Below are 23,567 nucleotides of genomic sequence, written 5' to 3'. Positions count from 1 at the left end.
TCGCAGTAACGTCACGTGTCGCGAGAATTTGCGAGATTTTGAGGTAACCGCCATTTGAGCGCCATTTTTGACCGGGTTTTGTTGTGAACTCGGCGAATTCTGACAGAAAGTTGAAGAAATCAGACGTCCAGGGATGTATATCAAGGAAATCGTCATCGATGGGTTCAAGTCCTACGCCCAAAGGACGGTTGTGAGCGGATTTGACCCGCTGTTTAACGCCATTACGGGTCTAAACGGCAGCGGCAAGTCCAACATTCTGGACTCCATCTGTTTTCTCCTGGGCATCTCCAACCTTTCTCAGGTAACTTTTCAGCAGACTTAAGATTTCTTTCCTTGCGTTGTTGTCTTCTCATGACTTTGCTATGAATTGATTCTAGGGGTTTCCAAAAATGCCATTCTTCAAATTGAAATTTGTGTACACAAAATCTAACAAAGCTAAAGTATAGATGATTGTCAAAAAAAATTATATTTTTTGTTCATGACTTATGAAGTCTGTAGGTTGCAGATTAAACTGTTAAAACAACTATATGTAATAGGTTCTGGTCACGACTCTTCCTCACGTTATTTGTGTGTCATATGGGATTTGACAGCTGACAAATAAAGTCAAAGTAAATATCAAGTTCACATATTCAAAAATTATGTCTTCTTGAGTACCCTTAAATGGGGTATTACTGAGGGGGTGTTAGCTCAAATCAGTAACATCTGCATTTATTGATTATAAACTAGTTAAGATTATTGATAAGTTTGTTTCCTATAATTACCCAGGTGCGAGCCGGAAGCCTGCAGGAGCTGGTGTACAAGAGCGGCCAGGCCGGCGTTACCAAGGCAACCGTCACCATCACCTTCGACAACACCGACAAGAAGCAGAGCCCTGTGGGATACGAGTCGTACGATGAGATCACTGTCTCAAGACAGGTCAGATATAGTTTTGTGTATATTAATTTTTGATTGCTGGGGGTGTATACAGACCCTGTTGATTCATAAGCGATAGATTTTTTTTTTGAGAAACTCTACTGTCCACTACCAAAAGTATCCGCCCAAGCCCTTTATCACTCACGCTGGTAGCAAGGAGATAATTTGAGCCAAGGTGCTCACTTGGGCCCCAGGCGTATGGCTTCCATGGCAGAATGAAATTATTACTCGCTTTTGAAAAGGGCTGGCACCCAGGCAATATTTCTGTCAACTTTTGCTATCCAAATTTTATGCCAGATTTGTGAACATGTGTTGTGTCGAATCATGAATGGTTTGCTGCTTATGAAAAGAACAACTTTGAAATTGTTGATTTGTAACAAAAAAAAAACTGTTTGGGTGTATTTGCCCACTCTACCTCCATGCCGAATTTAAGGTCATCTCTCCCAAAAATGACTGAGATGAATCCCTTTGAAGATTTGGCAGGAAGAGGTGGAGGAGAAGAAACGAGAGAAAACAATACATTTCATCCATACCTTGGTATGGAGTGAAATGTAAGAAAGTTTAAGAATTAACTCTGCCCCCCAGGTTGTGATTGGAGGGCGTAACAAGTACCTGATCAACGGCAGCAATGCCAGCAACACGAGGGTTCAGGACCTCTTCCACTCCGTCGGCCTCAACATCAACAACCCTCACTTCCTCATCATGCAGGTGAGCACTTCATCGCCATATATATATATAGCAGCTGTTGCCATGGTTCTCATCTCATCTATCCCTAAAGTTTGATTATTTGATTGTTGGGACACCACAGATGATCTGACAATCTGTTTTCTCTGCCATTCTCGGTTTTCTGTTCTTTGTAATGTTTCATGTTATGCCTATTCAATCTCCATCTGATATTATCCTTCCTAATAATTACCAACATAACCTTGGATGCCTAAAGTAATGAAACTGTTTGTGTTATTACTAATATTAGCTTGAATTGTGAATTCGAGGGGATTCATTCCTCAGCTAACTGACATCTTGCACACGCAGTCGTCCCTCAGTAAGACATCTGGAGCCGCATAGTTCCCGTTTAGAACTTTTATTCAGCCTGTCACACAATATTAGCTTGAATTGTTAGTTTTCCAGGTAGTCAGCTTGACAGTCTGTGTTTGCAATTGTACTTGCTACTTTATGAAAAAAATGTAGCAAGGTTTGATTATTGAGGCAGCTATTTTTGTAACAATGTTGGTACAAGGGAAGGGCTGTATGTATGGGTAAGGGGGTGAAGTTTTCCATCTCTGACTGCCTTGTTGTTTCTCCCAGGGCCGCATCACAAAGGTGTTGAACATGAAACCACCGGAGATTCTGTCCATGATCGAGGAGGCAGCCGGGACCAGAATGTACGAGAGTAAGAAACAGTCGGCCCAGAAAACCATTGAGAAAAAGGACGCCAAACTCAATGAGATCAACACGGTAAGGACGGCAAGGTTCATCAACACCTGGTTTTGTTAGTTAGTCACAGTTCTAAACTAATGTACATGTACACTCAATTAATGTTATCTTGAAAGTTTATCTGTGTTGGTGGAAGTCATTATGAATCAAGATTAAACTGAAATTGCCAACACAAAATCAACATGTTTTTTTCTTTCTCCCTTACAGATTCTCGAGGAAGAAATCAGCCCAACTCTCACACGGTTGAAAGAGGTAGTTTTCCCTTGTCATAAGCAAAGATCTCCATTTGAGGCATTTCTAAATGAAGATGTTTATGTTTTGGCAAAGCAGATGTTGGGGTAGAGAATTGTAATAGTTTTAAGACCTGTTTTTCTCACATTCTCACAGCATTCTACCCAAAAGAAACTCTACCCCAAACATCTGCTTGAAAATTAGTGGCCATTTGTACCCATGCACCACTGCCTGTACTGTAACTGACTGTCTGTTTTTGTTGTATTTCCAGGAGCGATCCAACTATCTGGAGTACCAGAAGGTTCTACGTGAGATAGAACACCTGTCCCGTATGCATGTGGCCTACCAGTTCTTCTGTGCAGAGGTATGTCCCATGATATAGTAACAGTATATAAACTTAATATCATATTAGTAAGGCAGTGGTCAAAATACCTTTTTTCAGTGCTCTGCAATATTGCAGAAGAGTCAAAATTTTGCAGAAGAGTTCTAGGTTGCTAAATTGAAAACTATTGAATCTGTAGCCCATTTTTCCTTCTGCAAAATTGCAGATTGTATAAATTTTTCTCCTGCAATCTTGAAAATCTATCTGCAGATTGCAGACGGCAGACAGGTATTTCGAACACTGTAAGGCCACACTGATTTGATTTCTTGGATGACATCCGCGTGCGCATTAATTTTTGCCTGTTTGAAAAAAAACTCACCTACCCCAAGGCTCTGGTCTGGTTGCCATCCTCAGTAGTCCAAGGTAGCTAATGACAGTAGGGAGCTGGCGGTAACTACAGAGGATGGCCTCATTTTATGATCATTTACCTTACTCAAATGGAAAGACAAAAAATTCATCTAGAGTGTATATGGTAAAATCAACAATACACATGTTTGCCCATCTAGGTATTAGTGAATGTTTTAATTTGATGATGAGGTTTTTTTCCTATTTTAACCCTCCTCAGGAAACTCAGAAGCGTTCTGCTGAGGACCTGGCTGAGATTACAGAAAACATCCAGCAGTTCCAGAAAAGGCAGCAGGAAGTAAGCTAGACCCTTTGTCATATGTATGTGCTTAATTCTTTGTACTGCAAGGTACTAACAGGGCTCGAAATTCATTTTTGGGAATAGGTGCACATATTTAACGTACGTAAACCTACACAGAAAAAAATTGGGCGCACGCCTCCAAATTTTGGTGCCCTAAGGTGCACATGCACCCAGTATTTCGAGCCCTGACTATACTTTTGAGGTTAATTTATGATCCATGATTCAAGGTAAGAAGTCTTTTCTCACAACCAAATTTCTTCTGTTTTAATCATGTTTTAATGTCTCCTACAGATTGACCAACAGATTGCCAAACTCAATGAAGCCGTCCAAGAGCTGGAGAAGAAAAGAGACGAGGTATCACAGTTTCTCTGTAACTGTTAGGCTGAACATAACACAAAACTACAGTTACATGAAACACAGGTGTTCAAGGTTTTCCCGCAAATTCATGACACTCCAAATATGTCTCAGTGTTGTATGAGTCTGACTAAGTACTATACTACTTACTTTTATTGTTTCAGCTGAAAATTCAAAATGCTGTAAAAACCTATTCCCTCATAATGTACTGGAAAATACATCCACTGTGAAAGTGAATGGGTTGTCCCACACATTCGTTGTATATAATTCATTACATATTGAGGCGTTTTTAAGACCAAGAAATGAACAATTAACAAACAAATAATAAATAAACAATAAACAAATTTACAGTAACTGAGTAAGTTATTCTGCAGGAAACCGGTGGACAGATCCAGACCCTTGAGGGCCGTCTGAGTGAGGAACAGAAGGCAGACGCCAAGGCTCAGAGCAGTCTGGACAACAAGAAGGAAACCCTCAACTCTGAGAAGAAGAAGAAAAAAGACATCACCAAAAGTATTGACGAGGTGGGTGGGGTAAAAACAGTTTGAAGATCAGACAAATGTGCTAAAGATTACTCAAACATTCTTACCTGAAATTTAGTATGAAGTAAGAATTTAGCAAGAGGAAAAATTGCATCAGACTGTATTCACGCTGATCTCCCACATATTTTTTAATTCTTCAAATCTGAGATGTTGTTTAGACATTGTTGTGACATATACAAATGTTTGTGGCTGAAACTTATGGGAAGACCAGCTTATTGCAGACCTGAGTATGATGGGTCTCAACCTAGCCACAGCTAGCCTGGCAGAAGGCACAAGACAGAACCAACTGGAAGACAACATCCACCACACTCTCTGGAACATGTATGAGTGAGTGAGTGAATGAAGTATACCACTGAGTTGTTTCTTGTATCTCCAGGACCACGCAGCCTTGAAGGCGAAGGAGAAGGAGGTAGAGAAGTTGGCTGCAGCTCAGCAGAAACTGGAGAACCAGGCTAAGGAGGACACAGACGCTCACACGGCCGCACAGAAACACTTCCAGGCTGTCTCCGCTGGACTCAGCAGTAATGATGAAGGGGAGGACGCTACACTTGCTGAGCAGATGATGGGTGAGATTAATTGATCAATTAATTGATTGATTTCCTGACAGAGTTGGCTCGTTTTGAATTTGCTACATTTGTAGAGGTTAACACCCACCTTGTGTGTTGTTTACCTACTTTGTTACCCATATTTCCACGATCTGTGAAAAGGTGCAATGCTAATGTTATCTGTGGAAGTTCTGATCACAAATTTAGATCTTCCAAGAAAAGTTATTCTGTTCTATTCCCAGTGCAGATTCAGTACTAGACAAGCAAATAAAAAATTGGTAACTGTAATAATTGTAATTCTGAGGAGATTGTTTCATGGTGAATTGCTTCCTATTGATTGTACAATCTGCATTTCTACAGCTGCAAAGGATGAAATCAGCCAAGTGGACACAGACACCAAGCAAGCACAGATGAAGTAAGTACATGTCCATATTCTCTATGATAATAAACCAAAAGGACATTGTTAATCTTAATGTATGAATTGATATTGATGACAGTTGCATTGCCTAGCCCTAGGAGTAGGACAACTTGCATTGGTCTGAGTAATGATTCAAAGGAGTAAGACTCCTTTATGGTGGCCTCCAGGCAGTACATGTATAACAGTATATTTTGTCTAGTTGGCCATCATGTACAGTTACTGTTTAGTGATGGCAGTTATGTTTTATGTACTTAGAAAACTATGCATAATCAGCAGAACATCAATATGAAAACACAGCCCAAAACCTGCTTGTTCTAGTTTTGTCAGATCCTTACTTCTATAACTTTTTTTTCTTTAAGACTGAAACATGCAGAGGAAGAGGTGAAGAAGAAACGTGCAGAGTTGAAGAAGACAGAGAAGAGTTATGAGAAGGACAAGACAGCTTACGAGGCTATCCAGAAGAACCAGGAAAAACTTGAGGTTCGCAGCTGTTCTTGAATTCTTAGTGATATCTTGATCTTAAAGATTATCCTGACCATATAAATATAGCTTATAAGACCATCAGAGATCATGCTATTGCTATTTCTTCATCTTGAAAGATAGCCTTTCTAGTTCTTTGACTGTTGCCTTAATACGTTGATGAAGGATAGACAGAGTGGTGGATGGCACTCAGAACGTTTCGGAAATTATCTCTGTAATTGATCCAGTAGTAGAGTTTGAATTTCCTATGTCTCAGAATTGTTGCCTTAACTTAAGTTTATTTTTGTTCTTTAGATACACATTGCTGAAAGTGGTAATAGTACATCTTGGATTTCTTTTGTTCCAGGCTGAAATGAAGAAACTCGGCTATGAAGAAGGGAAAGAGGAGCGTCTTCTAGAGCAGAAGTACTTGTTTTAATCATTTTATTATTTACAATTTTTGCGGTAAACTTCAAGTAGTCTCGTCTCAAATGCAACCAAAATTTGATAGCCAAAGTGTAGAGAGAAATATACAGCTGTATTAAGTGGACTGAAGTTAAGTTCAACTGTAATTTCCAACACATAAATTTGACAAATTTTGACTGTCCATACCCAGTCTTTGTCAAATATCCAGTTGCAGTGAATTCCAGCACTACAGTTGATCTAGATGCTTATGTCTGCTCTGTTCCTTCCGCAGACGTGGACTACAGGAGGCTGTGTCTAACCTACAGGAGAAGGTGGAAACTCTACAGGCCAGGTGAGATACTCAGGATATCACAGCTCACTGAGCTGGCAGTGTATACTCCAAGTTTAAATACATACATGTAACAGTTTAACACAGAATGATTTTTATGTAAACACACCAGTCCCCTTTCTCAAAAAGCTAAAAAGTATTGATGATCAGTTTTACTGTTTAGAAAAAGTACATTATATGTGTATGAACTCATCTTTGCACGAATACAGAAAATATTTTGATGACATGTTGGCTCAAAAGTGACGCAATGCTGTTGTTCAAACATCTGCTTAAAAGTACTGGAAGGTGTTAAACTAGACATGGAATGCGAGCGTTAGCTGTTTTTGTTTGCATTATGTACAATTATTTGAAAACATTTGCAAATCATTGGTGACTACATCAGCCAATTCTCACCCGCTTTTTGCATAACAGTCGCTGCCTGTGACGTCATCTCAATCACTCGTATTGTAGCTTAATGCCTCCCTCCTCTGTCCCTGTCCAGGTTCCCAAACCTGGATTTTGAGTACCGTGACCCTGAGAAGAACTGGGACCGCAGTAGGGTCAAAGGTCTGGTGGCACAGCTGATCACAGTTAAGGACGTCAAACATGCCATGGCACTGGAGGTTGCCGCCGGCAACAAGGTAAGGACTTCACTTCATTTACTTTTTGTTCTAATAGACTGGGATCAAATTGTATTGTCCTTACAGCTGACAGATGACAGCTATGAACTGGTGAGGTGAGGGATAGTGTACCAAGCCACTATAAACATGCAGGATTGCCAAATTTTATTCCTGGATCTTGCTGTACCACAGGGTATGGAATCAAATCATTCTCCCGATGTGTGAATACCTTTTGGAAACATCCTTTACATAGGCCATTCTTAGCTGTTGTCCGTGTACAGTGTATTTGATGAAAGCTACACCCTGAGAATGTCAAGAAAAGAATAGAAACATACAATGGTTCCAAAACTTCTCTTTTCAAACTCATAACATGGATGTGTAACTCTTACTTAGTACAGAACTTTGACATTTTGCCTTTTGGCCAAAACTTTTCAACCAGAGTTTGTGCTGAACGTCATCCATACACACAGTCAAACACACCTGTCCTTGGTGCTGAACGCCATCCACACACAGTCAAACACACCTGTCCTTGGTGCTGAATGCTATCCACACACAGGCAAACACACCTGTCCTTGGTGCTGAATGCTATCCACACACAGTCTAAAAAACCTGTCCTTGGTGCTGAATGCTATCCACACACAGGCAAACACACCTGTCCTTGGTGCTGAACACCATCCACACACAGGCAAACATGCCTGTCCTTGGTGCTGAACGCCATCCACACACAGGCAAACATGCCTGTCCTTGGTGCTGAACACCATCCACACACAAACACACCTGTCCTTGGTGCTGAACACCATCCACACACAGGCAAACATGCCTGTCCTTGGTGCTGAACACCATCCAAACATTTAATTTAAATTTGTCCATTATACAATTGTATACTTTTTGCTCAACTTGTTAACCTTCTTCCTGCTGCCTTATGCTGTCTACATGTATTTGGTAGTAAAGGCTACCTCCACAGGTAGAAGGTTAATCATATTCTTCTATCCTCCCCAGTTGTATAATGTAATTGTTGACAATGAGGTGACGGGTAAGAAGATTATAGACAAGGGACAACTGAAACGCCGCTTCACGATCATCCCGCTCACGAAGATCAGCAGCCGTGTCTTGTCTAATGACACCCTCAAGCAAGCTCAGAACCTGGTCAGTACAACTCAGCATTTACTTCTAGTATGTTTAACAAAAGATTGGCTGTTGTGATACTGTAAATCTTATGAAATGCTCACTTTTTTTCACACTGACTTCTTACAAGAAATGATGTTGGGAATATGTGCATCGTATTCCTCTGTACTACAGAAATGTTTCCGCTATGAACTTTAAAAACAATGAAAACCTCCTCTTACCATGAAATAAAATTCCTTTGAAAATAAATGAATGTACAGTACTATAACTATTAATGATATAGTTAAGTTGCAACTCTCTTGTACCATAATTTTGTCTTTATTTAGCTTTAATTTTTTTTTCAAATTTATGTCTTTTGAAAGCACTGATTACACTTGGATTAAAGTATTCATACTTCTATTACTAGTCAGTGTTCGAAATACCTGCATGCAGTCTGCAATCTGCAGATAGATTTCAAAGATTGCAGAAGAAAAATGTAAACAATCTGCAATTTTGCAGCAGGAAAAATTGGCACTTGGGATTTGGTGCTCTTGGCCCCAAGGACAGACAACACTTAAGCTCCTGTTCTGAAACAACAGGAGCTTCTTCACTAATTTACATCAACCTTGTCTGGACTTGTTTATCTTTTGTTTCCTTTTGGACTTCCAAAAAATTTGTCTTAACTAATTTGCATATCAATCAATAGTTCATGCTTATAAACTTGCAAGATTGTAGTATAGAGGCTTGTGTATTTGCAGAAAGTATTTCCAAATTGCAGAACAAAATTTTGACTCTTCTGCAATATTGCAGAACACTGAAAAAAAGTATTTCGACCACTGCTAGTAATGTTTGTGCAGTGTTTCTCAGAAAATAAGCTGTTTTTATCCATTTATTTGTTAGTTCAGCTTACAAAAGCCAGGATTGCTCAACTAGTCATAGACTATTATAAATGGTCAACCCTTAGGCCACACCAATTTAATTTCTTGGTTAACGGATTCGCCGCTTCACTTTTTTCTGATTTGCAAATAAAAATAAAAATTCAGAATCAATTGCAAAATGCTCATATTTTGCCCTGAACAGTTGAAAACAGTCCTTTTCATCCTACTTGTTACAGTTATTCCATCTTTCAATGCAGTGGTATCATTAAAAGTTCAAAATTCATTGCTTAAATTTTGAACCAGCCTGGTATGTTGACTTTATGGCTCCTCTCGTACCATTCTGGGCCATAATAGGATGCCTAGGCCTGCTTTTATTTTTATTATTTTTTCGCCCGCCCGCTCCATTATTTTTCTTTAAAAATCCGTTAACCAAGAAATTAAATTGGTGTGGCCTTAGGTATAAATACAAATATGATAGATAACATACACAGTCCAAATTAACAATGATACAGTGTGTATATCGTGTATATACAAGTATTGGATTATATAATTATGTACAAGTTTTCAGAAAAAGTTTGTTTTTTTTCCCCTTCAGGTAGGAAAGGATAGCGCCAAAGTTGCCCTGTCCCTGGTTGGGTATGAGAACGAGGTCAAAGCCGCTGTCAGCTTTGTTTTTGGCTCCACGCTTGTCTGTGACACTTTGGACAACGCCAAGAAGGTACGATGATACTCTTCCACTCTTTTCTACTCGAGATATTGCACTAAATCTTAGCATCCTGCAGTTGCAAATCACATTTATTCTAAGTACCAAATAATAGTGTGACAGGCTGAATAAAAGATTTAAACAGGAACTATGTGGCTCCAGATGTCTTACTGAGGGCAACTGTATATGCGAGATGTCAGTTAGCTTGAGGAATGATCTCTCTAATATATAGCTAAATACCAAATAAAGTTTGACTTTTCTTTCAAATAATTTTCTTATATCTAATTTTTCTCTTCATAATTTGTTGCTTTTTTTGCAGGTGACCTTTGACAAGAAGGTGATGACCCGTTCTGTGACCCTGGATGGCGACTCGTTTGAACCAGCCGGCCTGCTGTCTGGAGGTTTGGTTTGGTTTAGTTTACCTTTGTATGGGTCAGAATCATGGGTCATGAATATGTCACATTCTAGAAAACTAAACGGAACATGCACGAAGATGTTGTGGAAGATGAAGTGGTTTTCAATACACCATGGTGGAAACCTAATGAACAGTTATACGGTTCGCTACCAAATGTAACTTCAGTAGTCAAATGTCGACGACTAAGCTTGGCCGGTCATGTAATACGTAGTGAAGAACCAGCCAGTAGGCTTCTACTCTGGAACCCTGATACCTGTAAGAGAAGAGTTGGACGCCCAAACATAACAGTTAAGAAACTTATTGAAACTGAAACTGGCTTGGAGGGACATGAACTTTTCTCAGTGATGTATGACAGACAGTTGTGGCGAACTAACTTTGTATGCTCCACCTCTACGGAGGATGAATGATGATGATGATGAGTTTACCTTTAACGCCCACGATCATGATAATGATCAAACTGGCATGCTCATTTTCACCTGAGTGAAGTGAGGAAAGTCATGTGAAATGCCTTTCCCAAGGGCACAAGGCTGGTGGCTTGCAATTGTCAGGATTCAAACCCTGAACCCCTTGGTTCTGAGCCGAATGCTCTGCTGTTATGTCACACAACCCCACAAGGTGGTTTAATCAATTAATCGACAACATAATGATTATATACATCTTACGGGGCATGCTGTACTAAGGTTTAGAAGTTCGTAAGTCTCGGTCTGGAGTAGAGGTCCAGAGTTTGGCGGTTTAGCGTTTACTGCCCCTGTCTCCCGAGAGTTAGACGTGCTTGCACAGCAATACTGTGGCTTGATGGCTACTCACTACTTGCCTCTATCCTGTGGGTTAACATTATCTGTGGGTTGTTTGTAGGTGACCATTCTTGTTCGTTTAAATGTTGCTTACTTGTTTGTTTAGGTGCCGTTCAGAAGAGAGAGTCTGTCCTGGCTAAGCTGAATGAGTACAAGGCAGCTACAGAGGAACTGCAGCAGAAACAGCAGCAGCTGGCTGCAGTCGAGAAGGAGCTGCAGGGGATCAAGAAAGTCGTTGACAAGTCAGTTTCATCTTTATGAAATAAAGACTAAGCTTTCTTTCCAACACTGGACTAAATTAGGGACTTCCCCAAATTTTCAGTTGACTCCTTCAAGGCTTGGTCACGGAATGGACCATTTGGAAATAAGTTGTACCCTGACTACCTTTCCTGCTCTGGACATGGCCCAAGCTAGCCTAAAGCAAAACATGATTTAACTTTTAGCACACTGAAGCCATTTGAATCCCAATTCTCTAGTGGTTACAGGGTTAGGCAGCAGCAAGAATGTTTTAAAAATGAGGCATCAACATACAATCCCAATATTTATGTTATAGAATTTATCTGGTTTTCTACCACTCAGAGCCTTTTCGTTAAAGTGACAAATGTCAGATGTCAACTTAAGTATGTTGTGGTTGTTACCCCAGGTACCGTGGTCTGAAGGAGCAGTATGACATGAAGACACACGAGGCTGAGCTGCTGAAGACCCGTCTGGAGCAGAGTACACATCACAAGCAGCTGGAGGATATACAGGGCCTGGAGCAAACCATCGGTACTGCAGATCAACACTTAGAATTGTTAAAGTGTGTTAGATGAGACTAACAAGTTGAAATTACGTACACAGTCCCCAAGGCCTGGAGCAGACCATCGGTATTGCAGTGCAACACTTACAGCTGTTCAACTGTGTACTAAGCTGTTAAACTTTTGTCAATGTTAGAGAAAGACACTGGTCTCGCAGGGACTGCTGTAGTGTCTGCCAGGGGGTACTAGAGTGACTTTATCAAATGTACCTGAACGGATTATCCATAGGAATGATGATGATGAAACTTACTGTGTGTTAGATGAGATTAACAACTTGAAATTACACAGGCCTAAATGGTAAGAACATGATTCCAAAAGTTTGAAAGAAAGAGTTAAGAGTTTTTAGCCTAGCTGTTGCTGCCAAAGTTTCACTCCTAAGGTTGAAACTCTAAGAAATGGACCACTGTTCATAGCTTTTCTTTTAACTAAGTTGTTACATAGAGTTAGGGCAGTTTACATTGTACACAGAGCTTAGATAGCCTCTGTTCTTCTTGTCATGACCAGTGGGACAAAAGATTTTCAATGATGCAAAGATGATCTGAGCTAAAACTTTTCTGTACTTTTACCCTCTTCCAGAGGAGGGTAAGCAGGTTCTTGCGGGAGCGAAGGATCGTCAGAAGAAGGCGGCAGACAAGGTGAAGGAGCTGGAGAAGAAGATGAAGGAGGCTCAGCAGCATCGGGAGAAGGAACTCAAGGAGGCGGAGAAGAACGTGGGGAAGGCCAAGGAGAAGGCTGAGAAATCCTCCAAGCAGATGAGGGAAAAAGGACAGGTGGGGATGAAGTTGTTTATTGTTTCTTTCTGTTTGCACTTTAAAAAAATAAGTTTGTTTCTGTGTGGTCCAAATTGCTCCTGTAAGTTTATAGCAGTTATGTATTTCTTTTTTAAATATTACTGTTGTTACTTCAGCCCAAGTTGGTGACATTGTATTTGGTGGCTTTGTGTGTGTGTGTATGTGTTGTGTGCATCTGTGTTGTGTGTGTGTGTGCGCGTACATGTATGTGTGTGTGTGTCTGTGCCTGTGTGTGTGTGTGTGTGTATCTGTGAATGTGTGTGTGTGTGTGTGTGTGTGTGTGTGTGTGTGTGTCTGTGAATGTGTGTGTGTGTGATTTGCAAAGCAGTGTAGGTAAGTTGAAGTCTGATTGCACTTTTCATTGTTGTGTAGGAACTTGACAGAGTGAAGATGAAAACTTGAAGAATGCTGCCTGATGAACCATTTGATTGATTGATTGATTGATTGGTTGATTGATTGGTAATCCCTTTGTTGTATAGGAACTTGAGGCAGTGAAGTTGGAAGCAGAAGAGTTGAAGAAGGAGATCTCAGGTTATGAGGACCAGATGAAGGCAGTTGACCAGGCCATTGCTGGCTATGAGGAACAGGTGGAGGAGCTCAAGAAAAAAGCTGCAGAGACAAAGGTATGGAGTATTTGCAGAGTGCTATCATTGTTTCCAGCACAAGCAAAGCACACCCTCCTAACTATGAAGATTCATGGGTTTTTCACTTTCCTCACAGACTTTTTCTGTGATCATTTTTCCTCTTCATGTCCAGGTTTGAAATATTTTTAACACAGTATGAAAGTTTGGTAAAAATAGTTTGGATTGACAACTGAAGAAGTTTTGGTAAATGTAGTTTAATTTTTCTTCAGACATTCTCTCAAAGGTATTCCAATGAATGATCAATGACATTGTATACAGTCTTCCTGTGATCTTAGTCTCTTATTGATCTCATGATCAATGCACACTAATTATTGCCCAATGCTTCTTGTCTGACACAAAATTTGTAACCTTTCCCACAGAAATGTGTGGAGGCAGCGCAGGCTGAGCTGAACCAGGCGCGTGAGGTTCTGAGGGAGTGTAACAAGGAGATCGGGGAGAGGAACAAGGAGGCCAAGGAACTGGACAAGGAGAAGAACGAGGCTCAGCTCAAGATCCAGGAACTGGAGCACAAGGTCAACAAACACAACAAGGACAGCAAGGATGCTGCTAAATCGGTGAGTAGAGAAATTCTGTTGGAAGAATCAGATTGCCTTCTCAGTTTGATGAAAAGTGTTGGATGCTATTTGATATGTTCCGTCACAGCTTCCAAAATTTATCCAGTCGTTAGAGTAACTCTAACAGTTTTCTTGTGTATCTCATTACCTTGATGCCTAACCTTTATCCATGCTTCTCTTACCCAATTTTAACATCATTTTCTTACCTAAAGTGGGGGGTTAGACGTGCTTGCATCAAGTGCAAGTCTTATGAAGCAAGATTTTTATGGCTTCTCAGAGATAGTAAAGCTTTGGATGAAATTTTTATTCAGCAATGACTTCTAGTCCTTCTGTGGCATGAAAAAATGTGCATGTAGGCTTATTTTTCCTCCCAACAATGGACACGTCTCTCTTCCAGGTGGAGCACATGCTGAACAAGTACGAGTGGCTCAAAACTGCAACCTCTAATCCCAACCATATTTGTAGATATGCTCCAAGGAATCAAGGACTGCTTTCCTTTCACCCTACAAATGTCAAGTTTAATGTGTCTCTCCCAGATGGAGCACATGTTGAACAAGTACGAGTGGATCGCGTCGGACCGCAAGTTCTGCTGTGGCACTGAAAATATCCATGTACTGATGATGTAGGCTTGTTTTTCTTCGCCTAACTACAAAAATGTGTCTCTTTCCCAGGTGGAGCACATGTTGAACAAGTACGAGTGGATCGCGTCGGACCGCAAGTTCTTCAACCAGCCGAACACGCCGTACGACTTCAAGGCCAACAACCCGAAGGAGGCGGGGCGGCGACTGCAGAAACTGGAGGAGACCAAGGACAAGCTGAGCAAGAACGTTAACATGAGGGCCATGAACATGCTGGGCAAGGCTGAGGAAAAGGTAGCTGGGGACAGTTATCATTGTTGTCAATTGGCTGATTGAATGTCGGGGCCTCTGTGCTGTAATTTGAATCGCCTATGCTGTGATTTTGCCTCCTACATTGTCTTTCAAGCAACATACGTAGACATGATTCTTTTTGGGGAAGACCTTGTGGACTTTTACGGATCTTTAAGAAAATTTGACTTTCGATTGAAGCTGTAACACCAACAGAGGGAAGACATAACTTGTTCATGATCGTTGGATAGGGATTGAAACGTCTATAGATCTGGAACTGATTGAATCAAGATTTATAATAATTATGTTTTGGGTTGAGTGACCTTATTAAAGGCATGCCTTAAAGATCTCTTTCTCCTTGTCAGTACAATGACCTGATGAAGAGGAAGCGGATTGTGGAGAACGACAAGGCGAAAATCCAGACAGTCATCCAGGAGCTGGACAAGAAGAAGAACGAAGCTCTCAAGAAGGCCTGGGAACAGGTCAACAAGGTGGGATGGACATTTCAGCATTTATTCAAACGTACAGCAGTATAAGCTATGTGGAAAAACCTAGTACAGTCAAACCTGTCCGTCCAACCAACTGTTTAGGGCAACCAACTGTTATCAACAACCACATTCAAACAGTCCCGTGCCATTTTACATAGTAAGGACCCCCTTCCAGGCAACCAACTGTAAAACGCAACCAGCGGCCACTTTCTTGTGGTCCCTACGGGGCACGGACACCCTAGTCAACAACCAGATGATGGCATAAGGGCAAGCGATCTAGATCTTGGTGCGTCGGCACAACGCACATGTGTTTGGAATGACACGACCAGAGTAATATTATGCTTCAATAAAAGAAACTGATAATTGTACAAATATAGTTTTACTAATATAATTTCGAAAACAAATTGAGATTATATCATAATTTCTGCATGCTGTGCACTGACCGACAAAAAATCTAGTGGGCCCGAGGCTCACGCCGTCTGCACACACACGTACCGCGCTTGCGACAAGAATAACACATTGTAATTTGAGAAAGCATACGGTTAAAACATGGGAATATTGTGCATATCCACAAATATTTTTTATAGAAAACACAATCGCTGGGATCTAAAATGTTGTCCTGGGTTTTATTTAGCGGGCGTTTTGTTTCTTGTTTTGACGGCGTGCGAAAACCACGCTGATCTCGACACACTGCCGGCGCCTAGTTCCGGCGGATTCAAGACCCAAATCGCGTCAAACACACCATAAAATCACATAAACACAGATATTTTCCCCCAACTATTCTTTGAATTCGTTGTATGGTCGTGGAATTCCATGAAAAGCAGCCTTTTTTATGCTTAGTTCGTGTTTTTTCCTCGGCATTTCTGTTTCAAGATGGCGGCCGCGCTTGGGTCACCCTGTGGGTCATCGGAAGGTTCCATTTCTAAAGGGTTGCTGAATACTTTTACTCAATTTGTTTTTGACACGTGCGGTCACCGCACGCAAATCAAATATGAATTAACTACATTTTATATCTATCTAGAGTTATAATTGCTTACAAACGCCTATACAAACTTGAAATTTCGTTATGTATTTTTTGCTGCATGTTCATTGTTCCCCTTCACAGTGGATTGGTTGTTGTTGTTTTCCAAGCCAGCGCCATTTTTGTTCTCCATTTTGTGATCGCGAACGAAGTTTTCCGTCAAATTTCTTAGCCCAAAATGACCTTTTAGGAATTTTTGAAGTCACATTAAGTTGACTGCTGTAATGTTGCGCCAGTATTGAGTAGTCTGCAAAAGTTGCCGACACAGCACCCGTAATGGCGGCAAGAAAATATCAACTCGGCGTCGGTATGTCCTTGGCCCCGTTAAACAGTGGAGGACTTTACAATGGAGGACTTCTTCAGCAGAAAGGGACAAAGGCTCAAAGGCAGAACGTTTCACTTTCTTATTTTCGTTGCATTATATTTAGGGACTTGTAAAATTAAATTTCGAACCCAGTTTCGTAATACAGTAGAACAGTTGTTGTATCAATTGATGAAAACATAATCGAACAGTACTTAGTAGTGACTAGAGATAGCCAAGTACACATGATGTATTTTGTCATACTTCTTGCCGCTATTTTCCACTTTTTTGCCTCAAATTCTACGATATAAAGTATGATTTGCATCAGTCACATGATTGTAAATTTAGAAGACTGAACTGAGAAATTGTGTAATAACTTTGACTTCAAAGTCATATGTGTGTGATGTCAATAAAATCTCACTATTAAAATGTACTCTGTATTTTCTTTTTTGCTTATAATTATTTATTTGTAAGTATGAGCCTACCCTGCCAAGATACCAACCAGACCCCCCCCCCCAACTGTACCATCCAACCACTCCCAGTCAACAACCATTTTTCCGTGGTCCCTTGACAGGTTTGACTGTAGCACTAATTTGGATTTTGAAAAAAAAAGAAAACTTGGAATTAGCAAGAAAAAGTTTTATGCTTGATATGTTCAAAGTTACAAAAGATTAGATTGAAAAAGATTAGATTAGCTGATTGAGTGAAGTTACTTAACTGTGTACTCAGCAAGAAGTCCAAATATGTATTATAGGGCTTATAAAATTGGTGATATTCTCCATATTGGTAGTGTTTTTACAGTTTTAAACAATGTTTAATATCTTGGTTACTCATGTTGGGTACTACATGTACATTTTGTATATATCATATGCATATTTTCCTTGAATTTCCCTCCCGCCAGGATTTTGGTTCCATCTACTCCACCCTGTTGCCGGGGACTGACGCTAAGCTGGCCCCACCTGAAGGTCAGACTGTCCTTCAGGGGTTAGAGGTCAAGGTCGCATTTGGGGATGTCTGGAAGGAGTCTCTGAGTGAACTGAGTGGGGGGCAGAGGTAAGACGAGAACACTTGGTTCTCCAGCTGGTCGTAGAATGCTTAAACTCTTGTAATACCTTTGCAGTTTGCTGGACTTTGCTGAACAGTGCATGCAGTCTCTTACAAAACATGCAAGTCAGGGATTCGAACCCAGTGGGTGCAAAGCAAGGCTGCTAACCAATCATTCCATGTCGAGACAACACAAATCTTAATTATTAAAGCTGACTAAAACCTCACACCACCTTTTATCATGTCTTTGGTGACCCTTTCTCTTGCTACACATGTCTGATTAAAGCTACTTGTTTTATCATTGTTTGCAGAACCAAGCAGATAAATTCCTTGTTGTTTTGCAGGTCCCTGGTTGCCCTGTCCCTGATCCTGGCCATGCTGCTGTTCAAACCTGCTCCTATCTACATCCTGGACGAGGTGGACGCAGCCCTGGATCTGTCTCACACACAGAACATCGGCCGCATGATCAAATCTCACTTCAAACACTCTCAGGTAAGATTAGATCTCACCTTAGATACAGGTAAGAGTAAATCTCACCTTCTTTCGAGATCAAGATCACTAAAAACACAGGTAAGAGTAAATCTCACATTAAATGCATACATGCGGGTAAGATCTAGTGTCACTTTAAAACTCTTTCAGGTCTTCTTGTCCATGTTGTTTCTGGGTTTGGAAGACTTCAAAATTCTTCTTGTCCCATTTGTCCCTTGTTTGGAGTATTTTAAAGTTGTATGCCAAGACAATTTGTCAAAGAAGACTCAAAATCCTTGTGCCTACTTAATACCAGCAAATTTAGAGATCACCAGACTCTTAGAACTTTGCATTTTCAATGACGTAATAGGGACAAAAGATAGCAGAATATTCATCTATTAGTGACTGTTTTTGAAAGGTAGAAACATGTACCTCCAAATTTTCGATGTCGACTGTACATCTTGATCACTGATCGATGAATATTCTACTAACTGTTAATCTTACTTGACTAATGAACCTCTTCTTGGACAAAAGATAGATTTTAGTTACCACTGGATTATATGTTGAGCACAAAGTACAAGTAAGTACTGATCCTGATGACCCTTCTTTTATGTCTGTAGTTCATAGTGGTATCGCTGAAGGACGGGATGTTCAACAACGCCAACGTTCTCTACAAGACCAAGTTTGTTGACGGGGTCTCCACGGTGACCAGGTACGCCCAGGGTAACCCGACCTCCCGCCCGGTCCAGGCCGCAGGAACGGGGGAAGGGGTGCTGGAGGATGGAAGAGCCAAGAAGAAGAGAAGAGGGGCAGCAGCTGGAGGGATGGCGTAGATTTAACCATGATAGATTTATTTCTGTGATAGAGAGATGTTCATGCACATGACAAACTGTTGTGGTGAACATCTTGCTTTGTACAAAGATGATAGTAGATATTAGATATACTAGTGATAAGTTAGGACATTTGTGTACTCAAGGTTTAAACCTCCTTGGTGTGCCTCAAGCTATCCTCTTGAGACTGATGAAGAAATAGTGACAGTAGGCAAGGGTTGTGTCAGAATAACAAGACAGGCTAGTCTGTATTTTTATTCTATATACCTCTGAATGACCTTTTTTTGTGCTGTTTTGTTTTGATGGTACAGCCCTAAGGTTGTTTTTATAAAGAAATGTCTTCTCTCAAATCCTTTTTGTGACAATGAATCATGTAATTAGAGATTCAACATCTCCAAAAAACTTCCAAGCAATTTTCTACAAATTTCCAAACAATGTTGTCTTTGTGTTTGTTACACCCATGGCCTAAACAGGCTTCTGTGTCATCTTTTGTGTTTGTGTAACTCTTCACTGTCCTCTCTTCAACAATGAAATGTACATTTTAATGGGTCTACACCCTTTTTTATCATACTTTCCGATACAATGAATAAAGTTTTTTCTTTCTCAGTTTGTTTCCCATATCTTTGTTTTCTTCTGTTTGGAGCATACCGTTTTTGGTTGATGCACTTGAGTTTTTTTCTCAAAATTGATTATGATAAGATTGCTACTTTTTTGTTCAATGTCTAGTACTGCATGATACAAATAGTCCCGAGCAAGTGGAAGAAAGCTCACTATAAGCTCCCCACTTGTAGATTACAGGTGTGTTATGCATAAAGGCAGTTTAACAATCATGTGAGACAAACACTATTCAGACATTTTCACCCAATTTTATTCCCACTTTCAGCAACAACTGATACATAAACTAAGGACTTTCACACTTAAAAAATGTAAATTGGAATTCATAGTAAAATTTTTAAAATACACCTCATACATGGATACATAGATATATAATACTAGTAAATGTAAGATCACATGGCACCCCAAAGTTTAATAAGATATGATGTGTGGTAAATGATGGCACTGTGCCTTAAGTATATTCTTATTATCTTAAAAATAACTACAACTTGTGATATGTGATACCAATCAAGCCCAATAACAATATACAAGTCGCATCTTGATTTAAAACAATGAGCTGGTGCCTAGACCTATAGATGGATCACAATATGTACATAACATTTATGCCCAGTACGTGATCTAACAATTAACACTATGAAACTAGTATGACACCAGTATTTCTGCCCAGTGCTTCATATGATACTTTGTTACAAAAGTCATTTTTCTCGGTATATACAAATGTACTGCATTAACAGCTTTTGACTGCACTTTTCAGCTCTTGATGAAAGTTATATTCCCTCTACCGCAGTCCGGATAGCTATGGGACTGGTGAGGTGAGTTGAGGTTTCTGCTATCTTATATAAGAATAGCATTTTACAGATGTATTTGGAATGTCATTATGTATTTAGGAAAGAACCATGTAATCTCTATAGGAGCCAGAGGAACCAACAACGAGTTCCTGTACCGCTGAACTGCTAGTGTTCACTTCAACTGCTGTACTGCGCGATTTTCCTAATCTCCAAGCAGATCATACGGTGGCAAGGCAGTATCCATTGACCAGAGGAGTACGTGTCCATTAGCCACCGTGGCCAATGGATACTGCCTGGCCAATTTGATACCGTCTTTTGCGACCACCGAAAGATCTGCTTGGAGATTTGTCAGTCCGGAATTTACAGAGGCGTTTTCTCAATCTCGGGTGTTATCTTCGACATTGACGTCATCGTGATGCCGCTAGCGCTGCCCTTCCTCTTGGCGACGTAGAGCGGCTGCGTCATGTGACGCCACATCACCAAGGCAACGCGCAGCACTAGCAACAGCGCGGTCACGCCTAGCAACACGCAGACGTAGATGACATTCCTCTTGGTCGGGTCCCAGTTCTTGGTGAGGTTGCCCGAGAGCGCAGCGATCACCACCACGTACGGCACCAGCGTGTACCTGTAAGAAACAATAAGAGCGAGTAGAAACAGATTAGAAACAGATTTTTTATTGACACAACAAAAAAAGGTACAGGGACTTTTGTATGGTCTTCTACAACTAAACATCTAACAAAGCTAAATACATGTGTGGATAACGTCATCTTACGTATAGAGTATATGTATGCGTTAACTATTCTCTAACCTTCCGGGCTTCCGGGTTCGAACCCACGACCCACCAGGCCACACTCCTACGCTCTAACCACTCGGCTAAAAGGTCTAGACCAAGTCAGACGGATCAGTTGGTAGCGCCTATAAACCTCCCACTCTCACGCTACTCCCCCTTTTCTTTGCAAGATTCGTCCTCGAATCTTCCGAATTGGTCATCCCTGGAGCGGCACTCTTTGCCAGAACTCCCAGGGCCGGTGTGGGATGGGAACCACTGTAAGAAACAGAGGCGAGCGAGTAGAAACAGCTAAAAACGGATCAGTGTTATACATACCGGCAGAACCGCTCCCAGACGAAATTCTCCAGGAAGAACCAGACCAGGATCTCTACAAGCAGAACCGTGAACAGCCCAGTCGAGACGTCCTCATCCTTGAATCCTCCCACGTAGATGAGCACGATGTCCAAGTTGAGCAGGGTAGCGATGGTGGTCCATGTCGCGTAGATGGCCAACCCGTTGTGGACGAGAGTGCGGGTGAGCCAGAGGTCGACGGGGGAGTTTTCCGCCAACCAGGGCCCGTTCTGGTCCAGCCGACGATAAGAGATGAAGAGGAGGAGGTAGAGGGTGAAGGGGCAAAGAGCTAGCACCACGGCAGCAGCAATGAGGACCTCTCGATCCCACACGAACAACCAGGCGATGTTCAGCGAGTTGTTGACGTACCAGATGACGTAGAAGACCGGGGGGAAGAGCTCGGGCGTGACGTAGAAGTACCCCCCGGAGTGCTTCCGGAAGAGACAGGAAGTGACGTAGATGAGCCAGGCGAGGTTCCAGGCGTAGATGAAGCCCCAGATCGAGAAGACCCACCCCGCCGGCACGACCTCGTTGTCGTACTTGTCGGAGATGTTGCCGATGGTGCTCAGGAACAACCCTGAGGAGATGAAGAAAAGTGCGTTTTAATGTGACGTAAGGACATGTATGAAGATAGCCGTCGCAGCCATGTTGGTGGGGTAAATGAGGAAGGGGATCCAAGATGGCGACTGGTCATTAGATATGTAAACACAATGATTCTGATTCTGTTTCTCACATGACTACATGGCAGTAGTCCTTAACCCGCCAAGATGGCAAAGTCACATTACTGCAAACAGTCCCCCACCCACAAAGGACATAATAGTTAATTGTTTAATCCTCTCATCTTCAAGAAGATGTATTGCTCATGCTTGCTTAACTTATCTTGTGGTGTTTTGTGCATGTACGTTACACCAACCACTCGAAAGTTGTACAAAACGCTACAAGGAGATATGCGTGCAAACTCGGAAACCTGAACTATACATCTGCTTGAAAATAACATCACATCCCATCAAGTCACATACAACTCACCTGGGATTAGGTTGACCCCGTTCAGCGCGTTCAGGGCTAGGGTGAAGGCGTACGTTACCCAGGCAACCACCACCAGGGCCACGCCCCTCGGGTTGTGCTTGGGCGGGGCGTCAATGGTGTCCTCTGCAGTCATGGTGCTGTGGAGTTAGACGTCAGGTCTGAAACATATACAAAATGCCGGTCAAATGTCTGTAGCTTTACTTTACGTGCACGTGGATTGGTCAGACTAGCTCTATGTAGTGTGAAGCTGACGTTAGATCTGTAATGTAGACAGTGTAAGAACATTGGTCAAATGTCCATAACACTACACGGATTGGTCAGACCTATCTATGTAGATCTACTGTACGGGCTAAGGAAATGCCTTTGCTTATTTCGTGGCCAGACATTCTTGTCTTTTTCGAAAAAAAATGCGCGCGCTAACGCTCTTCCTGCAAATGATCAAGAATGGGACTGAAGTCTGAACACCCTGTTAGCATGCATCAGGATCTGCATTCGCCCCTAAGGCGTCGCCAAAAAAAACTTACGGCCCTCTCTCTTGCCCCAACAGATATGCCTGTCTGTACGGACATTTGGGTGGAGTTGGGCAGTATTCATGCCTGTGCGGGAATTTGTGTCGAGTTGGGCAGAACTGCAGAAAAGTGTTTGTACAGCGCATTTAGTTGCATTGGTAAGCCCCTTCTGCTAGCCTCAGTGCCTCACATGTTCCAACAGGTGGTTGACCTACTTTTGGGCGGTGACTTTTGTCCTCGGAAAATACCTGCCGGGCGTCAATCGGTGCGGCTCGGTCGTTAGCCTGATTATTTGGGACAAGAAAATGGTCCAAGCGTACACACACCTAACGAGTGTGGAATCCAGGCCAATTTTTTTACTGATGACAATGCACAGAAAGTAGAGGCAGCATGTGTATAGCTTTGCGCACAACAGATATGGGAGAATCTGAGACGCCACGCACGTTGACTTGAGGTAAACAATGCTACCTCTACTGGCTACACCACAAGCATCTCTTCTTTTGTTATTCTATTCCGGGCGTCTTCTCCCGAAAAA

General features: G+C 41.5%; 2 protein-coding genes across 2 annotated transcripts; one reads left to right on the top strand and one right to left on the bottom strand.

Moving 5' to 3' along the window:
- The first annotated feature begins 30 nt into the window (after window positions 1-30).
- Window positions 31-19,580, top strand: LOC109483585 (structural maintenance of chromosomes protein 2-like). The gene is made up of 28 exons (XM_019786620.1): window positions 31-301; window positions 766-915; window positions 1,498-1,620; window positions 2,218-2,367; window positions 2,554-2,598; window positions 2,849-2,941; window positions 3,525-3,602; window positions 3,897-3,959; window positions 4,334-4,483; window positions 4,878-5,067; window positions 5,407-5,461; window positions 5,824-5,944; window positions 6,291-6,349; window positions 6,621-6,680; window positions 7,159-7,297; window positions 8,276-8,422; window positions 9,854-9,976; window positions 10,281-10,362; window positions 11,277-11,412; window positions 11,814-11,938; window positions 12,544-12,737; window positions 13,238-13,381; window positions 13,762-13,956; window positions 14,628-14,828; window positions 15,188-15,313; window positions 17,534-17,685; window positions 18,021-18,168; window positions 18,765-19,580. The coding sequence occupies exons 1-28, from the start codon at window positions 134-136 to the stop codon at window positions 18,975-18,977; spliced, it is 3,630 nt and encodes a 1,209-aa protein (XP_019642179.1). The 5' UTR covers window positions 31-133; the 3' UTR covers window positions 18,978-19,580.
- A 253-nt stretch (window positions 19,581-19,833) lies between these two features.
- LOC109483624 lies at window positions 19,834-22,680 on the bottom strand. Its single transcript, XM_019786663.1, has 3 exons — window positions 22,524-22,680; window positions 21,483-22,074; window positions 19,834-21,002 (listed from the first exon to the last, which is right to left on the bottom strand). The coding sequence occupies exons 1-3, from the start codon at window positions 22,654-22,656 to the stop codon at window positions 20,738-20,740; spliced, it is 990 nt and encodes a 329-aa protein (XP_019642222.1). The 5' UTR covers window positions 22,657-22,680; the 3' UTR covers window positions 19,834-20,737.
- Window positions 22,681-23,567: the final 887 nt, after the last annotated feature.

Source organism: Branchiostoma belcheri, unplaced genomic scaffold (genome assembly GCF_001625305.1).
Source record: "Branchiostoma belcheri isolate BF01 breed outbred unplaced genomic scaffold, Haploidv18h27 scaffold65, whole genome shotgun sequence".
Lineage (NCBI taxonomy): Eukaryota > Metazoa > Chordata > Leptocardii > Amphioxiformes > Branchiostomatidae > Branchiostoma > Branchiostoma belcheri.
This window is presented reverse-complemented; position numbering and strand designations above follow the sequence as displayed.